General features: G+C 37.7%; 2 protein-coding genes across 10 annotated transcripts in view; one reads left to right on the top strand and one right to left on the bottom strand.

The window, feature by feature from the left end:
* Positions 1-16,751, bottom strand: part of Ak9 (adenylate kinase 9) — an 88,753-nt gene extending 72,002 nt beyond the window's left edge. For 4 of the 7 annotated variants that reach the window (XM_070010278.1, XM_070010283.1, XM_070010282.1 and 1 more), the window contains exons 1-9: positions 16,533-16,749; positions 14,526-14,653; positions 13,689-13,752; positions 11,884-11,936; positions 11,685-11,781; positions 7,433-7,545; positions 4,320-4,505; positions 2,592-2,720; positions 2,113-2,187 (exon numbers count right to left, since the gene is read on the bottom strand). In XM_070010278.1, the coding sequence (XP_069866379.1) occupies positions 2,113-2,187; positions 2,592-2,720; positions 4,320-4,505; positions 7,433-7,545; positions 11,685-11,781; positions 11,884-11,936; positions 13,689-13,752; positions 14,526-14,653; positions 16,533-16,659 (972 nt within the window). In that variant the 5' untranslated portion in view covers positions 16,660-16,749. Of the gene's footprint in view, positions 1-2,112; positions 2,188-2,591; positions 2,721-4,319; positions 4,506-7,432; positions 7,546-11,684; positions 11,782-11,883; positions 11,937-13,688; positions 13,753-14,525; positions 14,654-16,532 lie in introns of all 7 variants that reach the window. The other 3 variants (XM_070010284.1, XM_070010281.1, XM_070010285.1) reach the window with 2 other exon arrangements.
* Positions 16,752-17,643: 892 nt separating this feature from the next.
* Positions 17,644-22,091, top strand: part of Fig4 (FIG4 phosphoinositide 5-phosphatase) — a 116,149-nt gene continuing 111,701 nt past the window's right edge. For all 3 annotated transcript variants that reach the window (XM_070010869.1, XM_070010867.1, XM_070010866.1), the window contains exon 1: positions 17,644-17,914. In XM_070010869.1, coding sequence (XP_069866970.1) covers positions 17,849-17,914 — 66 coding nt within the window. In that variant the 5' untranslated portion in view covers positions 17,644-17,848. The remainder of the gene's footprint in view (positions 17,915-22,091) is intronic.

Genomic DNA, 22,091 nt, shown 5'->3' with positions numbered 1-22,091 from the left:
AGACAAGGCTCATTGAGAAGCTAGGGAGGGAACATCATCCCTACAACACCTTGATTCTAGATTTCTGTCCTCTGGAATGATAAAAGACTACTACATTGCCGATATTTTAAGCTACGTAGGTGTAGGTCTATGTTATAATTTAGGAAACATATAGCTACTCTATGGTATATCTGGAAAAAATAAACACAAAGAATATGAAAGATAGTAAGACAGGCAAAATACAGATGATATGTGGCAGTCTGTGGTAGACTGGATGATGATGATGATGATGATGATGATGATGATGATGATGATGATGATGATGTCAGTTGTAGGGTTTCAACTAAGCACTGTCCCTGAGCTCTTTTGCTCAAGTCTAGTGCTCTACTACTTTGAGCCACAGAGCTACTTCCAGTTTCATGGTGGCTAATTGGAGATATGGGTTTCATGGATAATTCTGGCTGGTTTTGAACTATGATCTTCAGATCTCACCCTCCTGAGTAGCTAGAATTACAGGTGTGAGCCACTGGCGCCTAGCAGGTTTACTGAGTTACTTGTTCACCATTCCTTTTTCCCTTACAATGAGGTCTAAACTCCTGAACATGATTCACAGGTCTTTCATGGTACAGCCTCTGTTTAGTTCTAGAATTGTGGTGTAAGTTTACTCTATTTTGTCCTCCTATCTTCCAGTCCTATGCTCTTCCCTTTCTTACCTCTGGCACCTTTACACAGACACTAGTCTCAGCACAGAACATTGCATTGTCAACACCTCTCCCTTAGCCTTCAAGGACTAATTAGTACTCGTGATCTAAGAAATTTCAGACAGGTGCCCCCTCCTTAGCAGATTTTTCCTTCTGTTATGAGCTACTACAATAGCATGTTCACAATGACAAAAAGGAGAGGAATCCATAGGCTAATCTGCCTCCTTCCCATCTGTATCTCTAGAGCATATCATAATGCTAAGTATTTATTAGATATTTAAGAAATAGTTCCTATATATATGTTTTGGGTTTTGATTTCTCCACATTCTCTTACTAACACTTGCTATTGTGTTGTTGTTGTTATGTTTTAAACTTTGGCTATCTTAGTGGGTGTACAATAGCACTTTTTTCATTTTTTATTATTACTAATTTTGATTCTCTTGTTTTTTTGATTCTAGAAACATTTTTTTAAGTTGTAAAGGTGGTGATGTACAGAGGGGTTACAGTTACATAAGTAAGGTAATGAGTATAGTTCTTTTCTAACAGTGTTACTCCCTCCCTCATTTTCTCCTGCTTTTCTTCCCTGCTAACTGCCCTTCCCACCAACCTGTAAAGTTCATATTCAACATAATCTCTTGAGAGTATCACCGTTGCTTTGGCTGGTTTATCCTTTATCTTTTGTCTCACCATTTCTATGATTCCCCTTCCCATCCCCAAGTCAGATAAATTTATATACAATACAAAGAGTACCAAAAACAAAAACCAGTGACAACAGGGGGTAAACTGAAGGGGGAAAATGAAAGAAAAAAGAATTAACTGCATACAGTACACTAAGATAAAAACAACAGCAGAAAACAAAAGAACCAAATTATTTTTATTTCAAGCAGGTAAACTTGCAATAAAATAGTATTGTGTTCTGGTTTTGATTTGCATTTTTCTAATGACTGATGATCTTATGCATTTATTGGTTGCATTTGCTTTTGCTTTTCTTTGAGGCATTTTATGTCATAATGTATTTGGCGGGGGGTGCTTGAACTCGGGCCTGGGGTGTTTTGTTTAAGGCTAGTGCTCTACCACTTGAGCTACAGCTCCACTTTTGCTGTTTTAGTAGTATTGGAGGTAAAATCTCATGGACTTGCCTTGTCAGGCTGACTTTGAACCTCAATCCGGATCTTAGCCTCCTGAGTAGCTAGGATTATACTCATGAGCCACCAGCACCTGGCTTCATAATGTAATTCTAAATTGCAATGTAATTTTGATATACATGTGAACACAAACAAATATCAAATTGAATGTTAATGTGTTAAGACAAAATGTTCAAAATGTATAGTACCAAAATGTAAATATATTTTTATGTATTAATATAAATGTAATGCTGCCAAAAGTTCTAAATTTTCCAACCATGAGATATTTTCATTGAGCTTGTACTCACTGTGAAGAGCTCCTCTGGTGTTCTATTTCCATCTAGCTCAACAAGATACTGAGGATTGTGTTCAGCCATTGTTTCCTACAGGTAACAACATAATTTTAATCCGAAATCACTGGGAAAATTGAATACACAAATCAGAATCTTACTGCACTGAGACAAGATACTTAAAGTTAACTTGTTGGCAAGATAGTCTCTTAACATACATTTTCTACCCCAAACCATTACCTGAGGTCCCCTAGCAACGTTTTTAAATTGCAGTTAATTTGTCACTTTTCCCCAACTGAGTTACCTTCTAAGAATAAAATCATATGGCTGTGGAAAAGAGCCTTTGGGATGGAAACCTTTTTGTAAGTTTTCTACCAAGTTTAAGAGAAGAATCCAACCAACAGTCAACAGAGATGAAGACGTGAAAATGATTTCTCTATAGATAAACTACAAACAGCTCCATTCCACTTTTTAAAAGAAAGCTATCTTGTTCTTACTTCTAATGCATGAAGAACTGTTTCCTTATAAAGTCTGATAACTTCTTTGGCATTTTCCAAGTAATCCTCAGGCCTTTGAATTAGATGGTGGAGAATTTCAGCTACCACCTGGATGTCGGCAAGAAAAGTCTAAGTGGGGGGAAAAAGAGATGTTATCTTTAGTTCAATGATTATCCACTTTACAGGTCACATTCCTCCCTCCTATGTCTAAAAGACATTTTATGGTAAGATGCAAAAGGAAGAAGCTCAGACAGTGAATATTTATTTAAGATAGATTGAGCTATGAGTTTTTATTAGACAAAACAAAGTTTTAAGTTGATATGGATACTTATTATTTGCTTTCCAACAAATTAGGAAAGGTGGAGAAAAAATATTAGATCTTATTTTTTTTTGAAAGACAAAGTTGGAGTTTCTTTGAATACCTGAACTTAGAGTTCACACTTTCATTCCTTATTCAGTAAATGTTATTGAGTCCCTACCTTCTCCCCAGTACTGTTCTAGGAGCCTGGGATCAAACGTGAACACAAAGCTCATAGAGCTTACATTGCCGTTGGGAAGACAGCATCAACAAATAGACATATATGATATGCGTATTAGGCGGTGGCTAAGTATGAGGAAGAACAATAAAGGTGAGAGTAATGGGAGAAGATTCTATTTTTATACCAGGAGATCATAAAACGGTTTTCTGAATGAGTGACATTTGAATTGAAACTGGAAAGAAAGAAAGAAACAGAAGGAAGGGAAAAACAGTCCAAGGATATGAGAACAGTATGTGTTAAGTGGATATGTGAAGGCTAGCTAGAAAGCTGGTGTGGCTGAGTCTCTAGCTTTGTACACTGTGTAAGGATGATTAATGAGAGATATCTACATTCTATCTATCTATCTATCTATCTATCTATCTATCTATCTATCTATCTATCTATCTATCTATCATCTATCTGTTTATCTGCTGGTCCTGGGGCTGGAACTCAGCCTTGGTTCTTTCCCTGATCATTTTTGCTCAAGGTTAGTACTCTACCATTTGAACCCCAGCTCTTCTTTTAGCTTTTTTGGTGATTAATTGGAGATAAGAGTCTCAGACTTTCTGGACCTCAGTCCTCAGATTTCAGCCTCCTGCGTAGCTAGGATTACAGGCACGAGCTAACAGTGCCTGGCTTATGTTAACAATTTTAAATGAAAGAATATATTAAACATTTATTTAACCCATAGTGAGGAAGCAAGCAGTATGACAAAACAAACTATTAATACTTACTGAAATAAAATGACAAAGTTAAATCCTATAGAAATAGCCTTGGGCTGGGTGATGGTGGCTCATATCTGCGGTCCTAGTTACTAAGGAGGCTGGAGTTCTGAGGATCACAGTTCAGAGTCAACCAGGACAAGAAAGTCCATGAGACTCTTATCTCTAATTAACCACCTAAAAACTGGAAGTGGAGCTATGGCTCAAAGTGCTAGTCTTGAGCAAAAAAGCTCATGGACAGAGCTCAGGTCCTGAATTCAAGCTTCATGACTGATAAAAACAACAACAATAACAACACACACACACACACACACACACACACACACACAAACACACATATGGCCTTGATTGCTGCTTCATGTCCTCTATGACAACAAGAGTGACCTTGGATTTTTTCTGCTAGTACGTGCTCTTATTCATATTGCCATTTAAATTAGTTACAGTGGATTTGAAAGTGTAGTATTTGGTTTGACCTATTGGGATAATACCTCTTCTTCTTCTTGCTCTTCTTCTTCTTCTTCCTCTTCAGCTTTTCCTTCTTTTTGGGTCTCTTTCTTCTTTTTCCTATGGCTTTCAACGATTTCAGGGTCCCACTGCTCTCTATTATATATGTGTCCTGTAATGTTGTGTTGTCTTTGCCCAGTAGTTCTTTGGCATAAATCATAGTCAGGGCACTAAGGAACAACATTATTATTCACATTTTGAATATACTTTTATTTCCCATTTACATATTATGCAATAGATAAACCAAAATTTTCTTTAAACTCGAGCATGTGCAATGTTGTGATAGGCAATTTGATCAGATTTTATAAAATACGAAAGAAGGAATAATATACAACTTTTGTGCCATGCCAGCATTTTTGTCTGAAATTTATATGAGAAAATTGAAATTGTAAGTTGAAGAAAGAATTCATTCTGTTCGAAGAATGGGAGAAGGAGTAGAAAAAGAGAACAGGAAGTCAGTTTAGCCAATAACCTTTCCATGAGGATTCTAACATGTATAAAGCTAGGAATAAAGGAAACTGGGGAATATCCATATTTCCAACAAAATATTAATCTTGTCTATTTGCAAATTTTTATTATTTATAGATTTCTTGGCAAAGTACTTCATAAAATGTCTGTCAGGAATAGGACCTGAAATCATCTATTCTAAAAATATAACCTTTAACTTTTAGAAATAAGAAATTGAGTCCATATAGTAAGGAAAGACAAAACTAAAGTCTACAAATAAATTTCTTGTCTTGAAGTGCACTCTTACATCCAATTTCATTCAATTTACAACTAACCCTTTAAAAATAAGAAATCTAATGTTGTGACTAAAGCCAGTTGGGAGACCACAATATCGTATAGAGTCCTTCTGATCTATGTCTGTACTCTCCGGGCACTGTATTAATTAATAATAATGCTTTGGGGTATAAATGCTGTTTTGTAGTATTAAATACACTGGATGATACCTTATGGCAGTTAGGGTACAATTGTATATTACTTATCAGGAGAGCTTGTTAGAAATTTCTGCTCTCCTTTGTAGTTTATTAAGATTGGATACCTTAGCTATTTAAAAAGCATCCTGCACTAAGCACTTATAGCTCACACTTGTAATCCTAGTTACTCAGGAGGCAGAGATCTGAGGATCAAGATTAAGAGCCAGCCCAGGCAGGAAAGCCCATTTATCTCTTCATTTAAATACCAAATGGTTAGAGTGGAGCTGTGGCTCAAGTGGTAGAGTACTAGCTTTAAAAATCTAAGAGACAGCACCTAGGCCCTGAGTTTATGTCCTAGGATTGACACGGGGCATACACACATGCACGCACATGCGCTGGCACATACAACACACACACACAAGCATCCTGAGTGTGGTGGCACATATCTATAATCTCAGAATTGAAGAAGCTGAGACATAGCATCCTAAGTTTAAGGTCAGCTTGGCTAAATAGTGAGATCCAGTCTCAAAAACAGAAATAAACCCTTCTCAAACCCCAAACCCCAAAACAGAAAACTAAACAAATATTCTTAGTGATTCTGATGACAATCAATTTTGTGAAACGAGCAATGGAGGAACTTTCCTTGTTCATTTTGTGATTCTTCATACCATCTCAATGTGGATAGGGGATATGATTTCTTAAAAATACAAATACACCAGAAATTTTGTATATAATTTCAGGGGGCTTATGGATGCTCAAGTTCTCAAAGAGCCCACGCTAAGAAATACTGCTCTGGAAATTCCAGGCTTTTCTCACAAATAAAGCCAAACCATTAGAGAAATGTGTATTTCACTGGGCTGTGTCTTACCCAACTTCTCTGATTGCATTGGAACTCTGCAAGCACAGTGAAACAGCATGGCATTCTCACTAGCCCATTTCTGACATGAATGTTTGAAGGACTTTCATTCATTACATCAAGCAGTCTCATATTCCTCTCATTTCTAATGGGAGTTTAGTTTTTCTAGAGGTATGGCTTGCCTTTGCACTGAAAATGTTTTGATAAAACAAGTCATATTATAACAAAATTTGGATTCAAATTTAATAAGTATTTAGGGATTTTAGTCTAAGATCTGTATACTCTCTCTCTACCAGCTTTTGATTTTTTATTTATTTAATCTATATTTTCCTCGACTTCGACTTTATATTTGGTCTCAAGTTAATTGAGATAATCTTCTCTTTCAATTAGGAACACATTCTTTTATGTGTGAAATCCTCAAGTTTGCTCAGGATTTCGATTGGTTCCTGGTTATGGGCAGTGGTTGGAGCTACAGATTCTCACCTACTCAGCACTACAAGGTCTCTTCTTTCTCATAGCTGACTGTTGCATTCTAATGGTCATCAGCATCTGAGCTGAGAAATGTCTGATATATTCTGAGCTTTCATAAACCCTCTGAGAGAACAAGGTAGGGTCTGAATGTTAAAACTATTCATTCTTTTTCACACAACTCGACATTTCCTTACTGAATTCCTAGCACAAACCCAGCAACTATTCTCATCTTTGTAGAGGAAACAGAGGTTTCTAAATGTGATCAGATTCGAATAGATAATAAAAGACCCAGCCTCAGCTCCATACAGCTTTCTTTAACATTTCTGTCCCAGAATAATTTTTCTTTCGATTTATTTAACTGGTAAATGTATTAGTCACTAGGTACCCTGCAGTCTGGTACTTGATAATGAGTTAAGTCATGGTTTCTACCTTTAAGTAACAAAGTTTAGGAAGAAAACAGATGATATTAGTGATGTGAGTGATAAGAGAGAAGAGAGTAACATGAATGATCTTCAGAGAAGCAGCATTTAGCTCTTCTGTGGTTAGGTGGGATGGAGAAGAAGAGAGAGAAGTGGGCAGGGGGTTTCCATGGAAAGTTCTGATGAGAGATGTCTGAACTAAATTTCAAACAATAGCTACGGTGAAGCTTGGTGAAACAAGTAAGGAAGTATTTCATGTGGATAGAACTGCAGGTGTAAAAGTGTAGAAATATGAAAAAAATATAACAGTCTCCATGGTTGATGCATAAATTACTGCCTCCATTACTATTTTAAAAAATTGAAAATATTCCTTGATTTTAAGTACTATAAAAAAGAAAGGTTTTATATGCTAGAAAAATAACTAATATCCTTACCTTAATATTGATTATTATATCAGGTTTCATTTTTAAATTTTTAACTAATTCCATTTGCTGCAAAGTAGATATAGAATCCTGCGCCAGTGTTGGGATTTCTGTGATAACATAGCCTGTAGAATAAATTATAATTTCTGTAATTTATAACACTATTGGTATCTGAGAACATAGATTTATTTTATTATTACTTTATGAACTATTATCTAGTTCGTAATGAACATTGATAAAGACCATGAAACTGTGTTAGAAATTTTAAATTAACAGTTGCCACATGAAGGAAAACTATGAACAATGTTTTGCTGATAATAAATTTCATTGGGGTGAGAAAAGACATCTTTAGAAATTCCATATTCAATTTATTTTAGACAGATGAGGTCCTCAGGAAGAGAAGTTAATGTAATTCTTTTAACCCATATGATGAATGATAGGCATATTATATAAGTTGCATGCCATATAATTTCATGATAGAATACATGTAATATTTATGTCAGTTAACAAGAGTAATAAAACATCCATGTACTAACCGTATGATTTTTGCCTCAGCACATTTAATGGCTTGCATTCCCACCTAGAAGCCAAAATCTCCTACTCAAATTCATCCTTATATTAATTTTCTCAATATATTCCTTTAATTTTGATACCTCTTATTTTTTTTGGTTGTTGACCTTGTTGTTATCACTGTACTTATTTTTATTTCTTTTCTCTTTTTCCCTTTGGTTTATCACTGTTCTAGTACCCTGAATCTTGTATACATTTTTATCTTATTTGGGGAAGTGAAGGGGAATAACAAAATGGTGAAACAAGGACAAAGGATGACCCAATGCAACAATAATACTCACAAGACACTATGTTGGAAATGAACTGTACAACTTTGGCAGGGAGGTGGGGGGAGGAGAAGGGATAGTGGGAAAAAGACATAGGAGTGGGTAACAATATTCAACAAGAAATGTACTCATTACCTTACTTATGTAACTATAACTCCTCTGTACAGTACTTTTACAACAAAGTAATAATAATTATTATTATTTTGATACTTTCTTACTGTGGGAATTAAAGACCTTTAATGTATTTTTCTGCAATTTTTATAGAACATTTATTTTCTTGGAAAGACAATTGACAAACTATGTTATTACCATGGCTTGGCTGTTTGAGAAGGTGTTCATTAAAAAATAAATAAATGAAGTGGGCCTGTCACTTTATTTATTTTTATTTTTTTATTTTTTACCAGTCCTGTGGCTTGAACTCACAGCCTGGGCACTGTCCCTGAGCTTCTTTTGCTCAAGGCGAGTACTCTACCACTTAAACCACAGTACCACTTCTGGCTTTTTCTGTTCATGTGGTTCTGAGGAATTGAACCCAGGACTTGATGTATGCAAGAAAAGCACTCTACCACTAAGCCACATTCCCAGCTTGAGCCTGTCACTTTAAAGACAACAACTGATAGTACAATTTAAGTGAAAATTTGAATTTTGGAAACTTGTATCCAGTCATAAGCAATCTTCAATAAGTACTTCTCCAATTCCAGAAATGTGTGAGGATGGAAACATAGATAAGGATTTCATTACTGTCCCATATCATTTTTTGAGACCATTATCAAAACCTTTTGAGACCATTATCTCCTGTGAAGATAAAGGAATGGCGGGCGGGGGGGGGGGGGGGCTGGTACAAGTCCTTACTGGAAGACTGTGCCTAGGCAGAGTAGTACTTTGTAGGTAATGGTCCAGCCTATCATCACCCCAACCACTCGAAAACTGAAAGACTGTCCAGATTCCTACTCAGTGGTTATCAACTGGTCCAGCTCACGCTCTTACTTTGACTCTATTTCTTGGCACAGTAAAAAGGAAGAGGCATTCGTTATTTCTCTAAAACTGTAAGTAAATGGTTATTGCTTTCAGATCAAGGTGATAAGTATGTTAGGTAGCTTTGTGCCCAGCCAGACCTGGTACCTATCAGACTTCAGGCCAACCTGGCATAGTATGCTGGTGACTATTGACTTGTAAGAACCATTCACAATAAGATACATCTGGGGGTCGGAGGGGCCTAGCCCGAGGCTGTCCATCATTCACTGAGGAAAATGAGTGTTTCCAGAATTCAGTAGGAAAAACAGAACAGGGAGTCTGCATGCCCAGGCACTCACTCTGTCTTCTCTTCTTAGGTGAACATATGGTTTCCAGAAATTGATTTTTTTTTAAGGCCAAAATAGCACAATGGATTGTAAGTGAAAAGGCTGTGTAGATCCTTCTTAATGACAGTCTCAAAGAATAAATGGGCTTTGGTACAGGAAAAAAAAAAAGATTGACTGGTAACACTGTACGGTGCTCCTAGCAACACAGTTTCATTCAGCCTCACTTCACCTCTGACTCAGTACCCTAGTTTAAAATACCTTTAACTCGGCCTGGGAAAGTGGCTCAGTGGTAGAGCGCTTGCCTTGAATGCATGAGGCCCTAGGTTCCATTCCTCCACATCACATAAAGCAGAAAAAGCCAGAAGTGGTGCTGTGGCTCTAGTGGTAGAGCACTAGCTTTGAGCTGAAGAGCTGAGGGACAGGACCCAGGCCCAGAGTTCAGGCTCCATGACTGGCAAAAAAAACCCTTTAACTTCAGTCACATCAACCAGCCTATTTGCTAAGACCAAAACTTTTGGTCTTGCTAAGACCAAATATCAAATCTATCATGGGAATTTGAGCACAGGTTTTCAAACTGTGTTTAGCAAGGTGATAGTATTAAAAACAACAACAACAACCCCAAAACTCCTTTGGAAATGCTATGGGATGGGTAGGAGAGACTAGGAAGAAAGGAATCCAAACCCTGTCTCCACTTGAACCTTTAATAAACCAGTTATGCATCCTACAGGAAGGGCACATTGAAAATGTGACCCTCAGACTTAAGATATCATTTCTACCATTTTGCAGTGCCAGCTCACAGGGCAGATATCAGTGTACAGTGAATACTAAGGGCATAGGTATATTAAATTATATCAGGAGATGCCATTAGTCAAACTCAGAATGTAAAAAACTACACACAGTTAACCAGTTTCTTCAACAAAGAATAACATTTAAAGAGAGAGACAAAGAAAACTAGAAGTGACTGTGGAGAAAAAGAGGGTCTCACATGGATCTGCTGAAAAGTTTAAACAGCAGAGAGCTCAGGCAGCAAAGGGCATGGTAAACATACACAAATTGGTGTGCTCACTTTCATAAAACAAATACTAAAAAGGATGAGTAGACCCCGTAGAGCAATAGTGTCTATCTTACCAATGGATTATCCAGAAAAAACCCCAAAACTTCAGAATTAAATGGCTCTACCAATTAAATGAACTTCACAAACATCTGCAGAGTATCCATCCAAAAACTGCAAGTGCTCATGGAACTTTCTTCAAAATAGATCGTATTTTAGGACATAAAGCAATTCTCAAGGACATAAAGCAATTCTCAGTACAAGTAAACTGAAATAACTTCTGCTATAGATCAGACTGAAAGAGAATAAAATTAAAGAGAGACTAAAAAGAGAATAAAATCGACAGTAAGACAGACTACAGAAATGTTCAAGCACATAGAGACTAAATAATATATTTTTGACTGACCAATGGGCCATAGAAGTAGTAAAAGGAAAGATTACAAAATTCCACAAATCAGGTGGATGATTTTCTCCCAAGGTCCATATTTAAACTTCTTCCTTTCTTTTAAAAATGTCTTAAGAGTCATTTTCTTTGAGTCAGACTTCAGTGATCTATGTATGGCAAAATTATATATCCACAGCTCTTTCTTAGCATCTATTTGAGTAGAGGAAGACTTTTCGAGTCCAAAGTCAGAAAGTGGACTGAATGAGAAGGCTGAAGTCTGTCAATATCTGAGGCAGAGGCAAGTTGGTAGCATTGTAATCTTACAATTGAGGATTAATGCAGAGAAACCAAATCATCAACAAGACTCAGTGTTAACTGAAGGCAGAAGCAGGCAACAGAGGCTGCAAGCACTACTAGATGAACGCCAAACATTTTTAAGACTTTCATCAGATAACACAATCTAAGTAAGATTGGATCATATAAATTTAAGTTTTCCTTTTGAGCACAAGTGGACTCTGGATTATAAAGCGTATCAACAAACAAATCATCTAAACTCAACTGACAATGAAACTGATATTTTAGTTGGAAGGCACAAGGAAGAGGCATCCCTGTAGTTATCTCTGATATGATAATGATGTGATAATGATCTCTGTAGTAGATATCTCTGATGGGATATGAACATACCACGTACCAAAATGAGAGACTTCTGTGGAGTTGAGCTTCTCTATCATTAGCTTTATGATAATTTCATCTGGAATGCTGTAACCGCTGACTAGCATCGATTGCAACTAAGAATAAGCACAGACATTGTACATTACTGCGTGGTAGATCTGGGAGAGAGAGCTTTTGTTTCCTAATTGTGGTAATTTTTAAAATTTAGATTTGCTCACCATAATTCCTGATTCCGTTTCACCAGCAATGTGTTCTTCTAATACTGGTAAAGCTAAAGCATGAATTAAAAACATGAACATAAACTGAATTGGGATTGGAAAATAAGGAACATGTCCCGAGTCTTATAATTAAGAGCAAAGATGAACATTTGTATATTACTTCTTTTTTGTGTATTAGTGTTATTCAAGCCTAAACAAAGTAGGTGCTGCATAGAAAACTTGTTTCTGTCATTCCACTAGCTGAAGACTCTTGGTAGAGTTACCACCCTAAACATCTCTGTTGCTTGAAAGTATGTGCTCTGCATAATATAGGATAAATTGAAGTATATATGACAGTGATTTGTAAATTGCAAAATATCCTGTGAAGTATATACTTGTATTAGTAGTGCAGATCCTTTTATAACCAGTTATACTAACAGTACAAAAAATACACATTAAATAACGATAAAATGATCACAACTGTAATCCTAGCTACTCAGGAGGCTGAGCTCTGAGAACTAAGGTTTGAAGCCAGCCTGAGCAGAAAAGTACTGTGAGAGTCTTATCTCCAACTAGCCTCTCAAAAAAAAAAAAATGGGGGCTGGGAATGTGGCTTAGTGCTTGCCTATCATGCATGGAACCCTGGGTTTGATTCCTCAGTACCACATACACAGAAAAAGCCAGAAGTGGCGTTATGGCTCAAATGATAGAGTGTTCTCCTTGAGCAAAAGAAGCTCAGGGACAGTGCGCAGGCTCTGAGTTCAAGCCCCAAAACTGATATTAAAAAGAGGAAGTGGCACTGTGGCTCAAATGATACAGTTCTATCCTTGAGCAAAAGGGCTCAGGGACAGCTCCCAGGTCCAGAATTCACTCTACCACCAATCCACATTCCCAGCCCTTGTATTAGTTATTTCTTCTTTTATGATTTTTTCATTCTTTATTTTCTATTAGGAAATAACCTTACTGATTTAAAGTAGTGAATATTATGTGTATGCACACATATACATATGTACATATGCATGCATGTATGTATAACATGTTGCCTTATATATGTTGCATAGAAAGAAATTTACAAGTAAAAGGTACCATTTATTATTGAAGATAATTAAATTTTGGAAAATCTTCCCAGGAAAAGCAATGAAAGTTCCCTCTCATCTTTGATAAGACACTCAACACACACACACACACACACACACACACACACACACACACACACACACACACACACACACACACACACACACCATAGTTCTAAATTACAAAATCAGAGAATTGGAGACAGTAATTATGGAATCAGAGATGTTAAATAAACATTCCTAAATTCTATGAACAAAAATAGGACTAAAATATGAGCAAAACAGCTGGATGCTGGTGGCTTACATTTGTAATCCTAGTTATTTAGGAGGCTGAGATCTGAGGACTGTGGTTTGAAGCCAGCTGGGGCAGAAAAGTCCCCAGGAGACTCAACTCCAATTAACCACTCAAAAACTGGAAGTGGTGCTGTGACTCAAGTGGTAGAGCATTAACCTTGAACACAAAGAGGCTTAGAAACAGCACCCAGGCCCTGAGTTCAAGCTCTGCAACCTACCAAAAAAAAAAAAAAAAAAGACGAGCAAAACCTGATTGCACTGATGCTTTTAAAAGGTTAATGAATATTCACAGGGTTGATAGAGAGCTCTGATAAAACAAATATAACACAGTGTTAATTAAGTGCTCTAGGTGGTGAGAACTTGGGTAGATGGATATTCACTGCACAATCATTTCCATTTTATGCATATCTGAAGGTTTTACAATAAAAGTTTGAGAGGAAAAGATGAAATACTTACCTTCAACACGAATACATTTCCATGCCTGGGCCAAGTGTTGAGCTAAGGTTGTCTTGCCAACTCCCTTAAAAAGAGAAATGTCAATTAAAATCAAATAGAACAGTAACTTTTTAGGGAAGCACATATCCCATCTGTTGATGGTTATTGTTATATAACCATTTTCCTATAAAAGTGAAAGTAAGCCCTATATACTTAGCACTTTATTTTCTCCAATTCTTGCTTACACCTCCTAATGTGAGCTGAATAAAAAAATTAAAATTGATAAAATCAGGAGTGTTATACCTCAAATTATGAAACTATACCATTATGATATTTCATTCCTTTGATTGCCAATTATTTTTGATTGGTTGAAAATGGCTTTTACCTAGGGGTCTTTATTAGAACTGTCTAGAAAAGTAATCATTCTGTTAACTGTTGATTTTTCCCTGTTTTTAGAAAAATAATATACTTGGTCCTCTAGTATACAGTAAGTTAAGACTGAGGGTTCCCCATAGTGTCTTCAGTTATTAATAGAAACAACTCATCTTAATAGTGTCATGTCTTCAAAAATCTAGATTCACAGCAAATTTCTAAGAAAGTCTTAGATGAAATTTGTCTGATGTCACTTTAGATTTCAAACTGTTGGTATCCTTGTGCAATGTTCTGATATGTTAAATTTTCCATTTAAAAACAAATATAAATACAATCCAATTTCCCTTTTAACTGGAGTTTTAAGAAAGTTATAAATTTAAACAAATATTATATTAAATTTCAAATGAAGATCTATTGGATATTCAACAAATTAACATACTTTCATTAAAAATAAAATTATAATAAATAAGAGAAAAGATAACTTACTGGTTTCCCAAATATAATAAAACAAACAGGTTTGGAAAGTAAAAAATCCCTTTCAGTTTCATCTTCATCAAATATATCTGCAAAAGGAAGTTCTTCTGTATTCTCTTGAGAAGTCATGATATGCAATACTACAATAAGAAAAAAATCAAATTATTTAAGTGCCTAATTTGGTTGGAGCAGACAGGCTAGGGAGAGCTGTATTACTTCATAAGCAATTTCATATCATGAAATACATGGGTTTTGTCAGTAGCTGCAAATAAGTTAAATTCACCTATTAAAATAATAATAGGCCCTTAGTCTGAGAGAGAAAATCTAACCTATGTCTTGCATCAAAAAGAGCTCAAAAGACTATGCTTCCAAAGGACTAAGAAGAAAATATGTACAAATATGAACATTTAATATGTGTCCTGTATGGAAGATCAAATTAAAGCTAAGTCTGTTATATGTACATATGTGTATATAAATTTTACCAGAAATAGAAAAAATGCTTGCTAACTCTATTGGAGTCATATTTGCCCTGTTTTTGTTGTTGTTTTTCTTTTTGTGTGTTTGTGTGCTGGTCCTGAGGCTTGAACTCAGGACCTGGACACTGTCCCTGAGCTTTTATTTTATTTTTTTGGTCTGGTCGTGGGCCTGAACTCTGGGCCTGGGCGCTGTCCCTCAGCTCTTCAGCTCAAGGCTAGCGCTCTACCACTTGAGCCATAGCGCCACTTCCGTTTTTTTTTTCTTTTTTGCTTATGTGGTGCTGAGAAATCGAACCCAGGGCCTCATGCATACAAGGTAAGCACTCTACCACTGAGCCACCTTCCCGGCCTTCTCTGAGCTTTTTTGTTCAATGCTAGCCCTCTACTACTTGAGCCACAGGTTCACTTTTTTGGGTAGTAATATGGAGATAAGGATCTCATGAGTTTTCTTGCCTGAGCCGGCTTTTAACCCGGAGCCTCAGATCTCAGACTCTTGAGCACTAGGATTCCAGATGGTGAGCCACTGGCACCTGTCATATTTTCACATTTTAGGTAATGCTGGTTAAATATATGTAGAAAAATCCAAAAGTAGTTTTTACACATATTCACTTTGTAATACTTACGCTTATAAGAATATATTCAGAAATATTTTCGGAAATGTTTTGTTATTCCGAGCTATTAAGTAGGTTTGTAAGCCCATAAGCCACAATTTTAAACATTTATCTATAAAAACTAAGTTTTTAATTCATGGTATTTGCTAGAGTGAATCAGTAACAAAGTAGGTCTTTTATAAAAGAATCAATACTATATATTTATTTTAGAAAGTTTGTAATCTCTCAATTCCGAATCTTCAAATAACATTTTATTATGTGTTAATTAAAAAATTTTGTTTTGAGCCGGGTGCTGGTGGATCATCCTCATAAGCCTGGCTACTCAAGAACGGGAGATCTGAGGATCTTGGTTCGAAGCCAGCTCACACAGGAAAGTGTGTGAGATTCTTAACTCCAATATACTACACAGAAAAAGTTGGAAGTGGCTCTGTGGCTTAAATGGTGGTGCGCTAGCTTGGGGGGAAAAATGCTCAGGGACAGCATCTAAGCCGAGTTCAAGTCCCAGGGCCGGCAAACCAAAAAGTATTATTATTATTATTATTATTATTACATGTTTATTACTTTTTGCTGTTGAGACCTCTCTAGTGGCGGATTCTGAGGTTTACAGGCATTCTGGGAAACCCAATACTTTTCCTTAGTTAGGTTAGTCGCCACTCCAGGACATCTCACATTAGTCTTTGAAAGTGGATTTATGTAACAAGCACTCAAACCTCAGAACAAAAAGGGGGGTGGTGGAGAGGGGAGGGGTAGGGAGTTTCATGAAAAGATCTTGCAAGTAAAAAGATCTTGCAAGAAAAGTAACTGGCAAAGGGCGGGGGGGGGGGGAGTCTCTGCAGAAAGTGAGATTCTGTGCAAAGGCAGGTCAAGTAACAAGTCCCTCCGGGCGGCGGGCAACACCGCCCTGGCACCGGGTAACGCGTTCTTTCACTCACCTGTCCCCAGCGGACCCCTCAGCGGCCACCAGCACAGGCTCTGGGATCTGTTGGGCGGTTGCTGTGGAAACCCGCCGGCTGAGCGCAGGTTCCCCGAGGGCGGGGCCTCAGCAGGCGGGGCTGCCATTCACTGTGCATTTTTATTCGAAATAATTTGCTGTTGTATCTAATTGTGTATGCATAGGCATTATAGACTCTTTGCATAAGTGTGGAAAGTGATGATGCGTTGTCCATTTATGTCCCTGTACATTAAATGGCTCCCACCACCCTCCTCTCCCTTTGCACTAGTCCTATTTTAGAATTTACAGATGGTTAGTCTTACGCACAAAACGTGGAAAACTCCAACCTTTCTATACTGAGATAATTAAGAAAAATGTCTTGGATCATACAGTCATTATACACTAAGACTCTCCTAAGAATAAAGTATGCAACGAAAGGAGGATGGGAGAAACTACAGATACTCAGTGAAGGACAGCCAGATTGCAAGTTTCTAGGGGGGAATATATGTATCTATATATAGAGATACATATATGTATGTATCTATATGTATATATAGATACATTCATATATGTATACATTCAACTTCTGCCATATATTACATATTATATGTAATATATAATATATGCCAGAAGTTGAATGTATATAAGTTGAATGTATGTATATATAATATATAATATGTATTATATATGGCAGAAGTTGAATGCAAGGGAAGAAATACATACATATATTATATACATACATACATACATACAAACAGATATTCAACTTCTGCCAGAAGTTGAATATATGGCAGAAGTCGAATGCAAGGGAAGACAAAGAGCTGCCTAGGAACAGGTGTATTCTGCACCATGGGGAAGCTGCTTCAAGAGGAGCAACCCAATCCTAAATATTCCCCCCTTTTTTCCTTCGGGACGAGCGGAACTAGAAAACGAATTCTCAGGTTTTTCTCCACCCGCATTTTTTTCTCGCCCTCAACAAACATGGCGCCGCCGGCTTCCTTCCCCAGCAGTACGCAGGTCTTGAGAGCCTCTCTACACTAAGCTCTCGATGGTATGCCCTCCAGTTCCGCCCCTTCGTTCCTGGGCGGGGCTTGTCGGAGGGCGGGGCGAGGAATCCGGAAACGCCTGAGCGCCTGCGGGTGGCCTGGACAGCTTAAGTGAAGGCAGCGAGTTTCTCAGTTGGAGCTGGTGTGCGGGGTTTGAGGGTTCTGAAGAATCTGAGGTGTCTTCTCGCTGCCTCTTAGGGGCGGGGCGACAGCTGCCACCGCCTGGGCCGCGGCCTAGCGCCCTCTTGTGGGGCCCCCTGTGGCCCCCGCCATGCCCACGGCCGCGGCCCCCATCATCAGCTCGGTGCAGAAGCTGGTTCTGTACGAGACCCGAGCAGTGAGTACCGGCGGGGGCGGCGCGCGGCGGGAGGGGTTTGCGGCCGCTCGTGTGGGGTTCCAGGGCCGAGGCCGCACCCCCGCGTGGGTGGGGGTCCCAGGGCCGAGGCCGCACCCCACCTGCTCTCCCTCTGTCCAGGCTTCCCCCGGGGGTGGGGCCTCGGCTCGCGGTGTTTTCGCAGCTAGGGTCAAGCTGCGTTTTCAAGCTCAGGCTTGCACTTCTAGGTCCTGTGAGCACACCTGCAAACAGGTGCTCACGAGCTTCGCGGTGAGTTAGTTGTCGGATCTCTCCCTCTCTCCCTCTCCTCCCCCTCCCTCTTCCTCTTCCTCCCCCATCCCCTCTCTGTCTCTGTCTCTGTCTGTCCCTCCCCTCCCCTCTCTGCTTTCAAAAGTCTGAAAGTTTCTTGAGTTCACTAGTTATTCTACAGACAGGGGCATGAAATAAACCCCCAGACCTTTTCTGTTTTCCTAGTCCATCGTTGTGATTCTTGCGAATTACTTATTGTACACTTATTGCTGATTTCTTTGGTTTTCTCTCTCTTATTTCCTCTAAGGAAATAAAAGAAAAAGCGTATCTTCGTTTTGCTAGTTTGGGTGTCATTTTTTTTCTTTTCACTTGACTTTTTCAACATGGCATTTAATTTTAAAAATTAGTTTTTACAAGTATTACTTCATACGGCCATGTAAATAGCAAAGTAGCAGGCTTTCTAATTTTTTTTTTAATGATTAAGTTCCCCAATTTAGGTAATGGTGTTTATGGAAAACTTCATACTTTGTCATTTCTCTGTTGAGAAAACAAAGTTTATATAGTATAGCTTTTCTAAGGTGTGTGGGAGAATGTCTTATAAGGAACATTCATTCAGTGAAATTTAGGTTGTCCTCTCTGGAGGACTAACAAGAAATCACTTAGCTTGAGTTTCTCAGTTATAATACAGAGTGTAGAATTGTTAGTTCTGAGATAATTGGATCCAGACCAGAGGATGAAATTATTTAACACACTGAGCCATTTTTACATTGGAACAAAACTTTGTATTTTTGTAAAATGTGCTGGTTAATGTCTAGTTAGAAACAGAAGAAGAATGTTCAGGAAACTGAATATTTCTGAAGCGGTGGTGTTAGTGCTCTTTCTAAAGCATTATTTGTAGTATAATCATTTTCTGCCCAGAAATCATCAGTGGTCTCCCAAATTTAACATCAATTCAGTAAACATTTATTGAGGATCATAAACCTTACTGTGTCTTATTCTTGGTTAAAATTGGTCCTGGCATCACAGCTCTGATATGTTAACTTTCAAACAGTTGGTGATCAATAAATGCTGGCTAAGAGGGTTTAACGAAGAGTTCTGTATTCTAGAACTCAGACATTTCCCCTTTTCATGCACTTAAGTAATGGAAACCAACTCTGGCCAACTTAAAGATGAAAGGACTCAAGGGCCCATTGTGTACAATTACTGGAGGATGGAAATTCAGCAGCCTCTGGGAAAGTAGAAACAAGATGTAGGCTTGAGGACCTCCCCAGTGCTGCCCCAAACAGCATACACACTTGGAGAATCAGCTTGACAGTCTCTCAGCCTCTGGTGGACAAGTTACAAAGACAATCAGTTACTTGGCTGGGCTAACCCCTTTCCTTACAGGGAATGCTGCAGTTGGGCAGCCATCTGCTGCATTGAAACTCTGAACCTAGTTTCTTATTAGTTAAGTAGGGATTTCTTTTTCTTTCCTTTTCTTTTCTTTCTTTTATTTTTTTGTTGGTCATGAGGGCTGGACTCTGGGCCTGGGCACTGTGTCCCTCAGCAGTTCAGCTCAAGGCTAATGCCCTACCATTTGAACCACAGCACCACTTCTGGCTTTTTTTGCTTATGTGGTGCTGAGGAATCGAACCCAGGGCCTCCAGCATGTGAGGCAAGCACTCTACCACTGAGCCACCTTCCCAGCCCTTTTCTTTCCTTTTCTTAAAAAAAAAATTGTGACTTAAAAATATATATGTAGAAAAAAAGCTTTGAGTCATAAGCTCAAAATTTTAGGGATAACATACAAAAAGGCAAACAATCATATTAACAATTATAACACAATATATGTTATTAATGGAAAAATAATTTGTATTAGGTTGTGATCATGAGCATAGTAACTAGTATAGGATTTTTATTGTTTGTTTTATTGAAGTTTGAATTCAGAGCCTCTGCTTGCATAGGCAGGGGCTCTACCACTTGAGCCACATCACAACCCTTTTTACTTTTGTTAGTATTATTTTTTTAATAGGGTCTCACTTTTTGCCTGGACTGAAATCTTGCTGTTTACTCTTTCTGCAAAGTGACATGAGCCCACTGTACTTAGCTTTTATTGGTTGAACATAGGTCTTTCCAGCTTTTTCCTTGGGTTGTCTGGAGACTGCCTGATAGTCTCTGACTGCAATTCTCTCAGTCTTTGTCTACTAAGTAAGGAGGATTATAGGCATTAGCCTCTGTGCCTGGTTATCATTTCTTTTTCCTTCATCTGTATATGTCATTTCCTTTATTTGCTTCCTATAGTCAATTACATTTATTCTTTTTCAAATGTTAAGACTTGAATTTTAGGAATATACCCTACATAGCCATGCCTTATAATTGTTTACTAGAATATGTGCTGATATTTTGTCCAGATTTTTGACTTTAGGTTTAGTATATTTTCAATTTTAGGATATTTCCATTCATATGCATGGATCAGACTGAGGGCCATCTGCTATAAGAGTCCTAAGAAGTAAGGAAACTAGATATGACCATATTATCATTTTCTTTAACGTCTTTGTGCTATTTTTCCGTAAGACTAACTCCTTATAAACTTAGTTGAGAAATATTCCGTTTATTTCCTGAAAGTGATTATATAAGATTGATATTTTTTCAGTGTTTGTTGGAATTCACTAGTGAAACATTTGGATTTGAAGTTTTATGATAATAAATCTATTTCTAGAACAGATGCAGGGCTACATAGATTTTCAGTGGATCTTGAATTAGTTTACATAGATTATGTTTTGTCAAGTCCATTTCTTCTCAGTTGTTGAACTTGCTGCCATCCAATTGTTCTTAATATTCTCTTTTTTTAAATATATTTGTAGGATTTCCCTCTTCCATTCCTGTTTTTGTAATGATGGAGCCATAGAGTTTTCAGCATAATAGGCTTATGTTCTTATGAGTTACATCCTTAGCCCTTTGGTATTTTGTGTTCTTTAAAAAAAATATTTTTGTAAAGATGCTGTCCAGAGGGGTTATAGTTACATGAGCAAGGTAATGAATACATTTCTTATCGAGCCTTGTTACCTCCTCCTTTGTTTTTCCCCTACTATCCCTTTCCTCCCTACCTCCCCAACTCCTCCCCGACCTTGCAAAGTTGTAAAGTTCATTTTCAACTAGTGTCTTGTACATCTCATTGTTACAATGAGTCATCCTGTATCCTTATTTCAGCATTTTGTTATTTCCCTTCCCCTCCCCAAATTAGAAAAATGTATATAGAAGATGCAGGACACCGGAATCAAATACAGTGACAACAGGGGTTATACCGTGGGGGAAGAACATACAAAGAGACAAAAAAAAAATCACATAGTACATTATATGTACATTAAAAAGAACAACAAGAAAGATAAAATCTCTTGTGTCCCTATCTTGGGGTTCATTTCTCTTAGCATCAGGTTGTATGGTCATACGTATATAGCTTTTGTCCTCTTCTGCTTGTCCTAGACATATATTAGTTATTGCAGATAAGGGAAACCATGGGACCTATGTTTCTTTGAGTCTGGTGGTATTTTGTGTTCTTTCTTATTTAGTTATTGATCCTTTTAATAATTTGAAAAAAACCTAACTTTTGGCTTAATATTCACCACTATTTGTTTCCTAGTTAATCAGTTTCTTCTCTTAGGCTTATTATTTTTTTCTTAAGAATTTTGGATCAATCAGTGTTTTAATTCATTTGGGATGCTGTAATCACAGTGCCATGAACTGGGCAGTAAGCACATATTCTCAAAATTTTAGAGTCTGGGAAGTTAAGAATGAAGGCTCTCACAGGTTAGGGTCTGGTGAACGCCCTCACATGGTTAAGGGCTGGATTGACTCCCTCAGTCCCTTTTAATAATCGTTATCAATTCCATTCAGCAGGGATTTTTTCCTGTGACTTTATACCTCCTTACAACTTAATACTGTTGCCTCAGGG

Source organism: Dipodomys merriami, unplaced genomic scaffold (assembly GCF_024711535.1).
Source record: "Dipodomys merriami isolate MVZ:Mamm:240054 unplaced genomic scaffold, mDipMer1.0.p SCAF_8, whole genome shotgun sequence".
In the NCBI taxonomy this organism is placed as follows: Eukaryota; Metazoa; Chordata; class Mammalia; order Rodentia; family Heteromyidae; genus Dipodomys; species Dipodomys merriami.
Note: the sequence above shows the minus strand (reverse complement) of the source record. Positions and strands in the feature narration are given on the sequence as shown.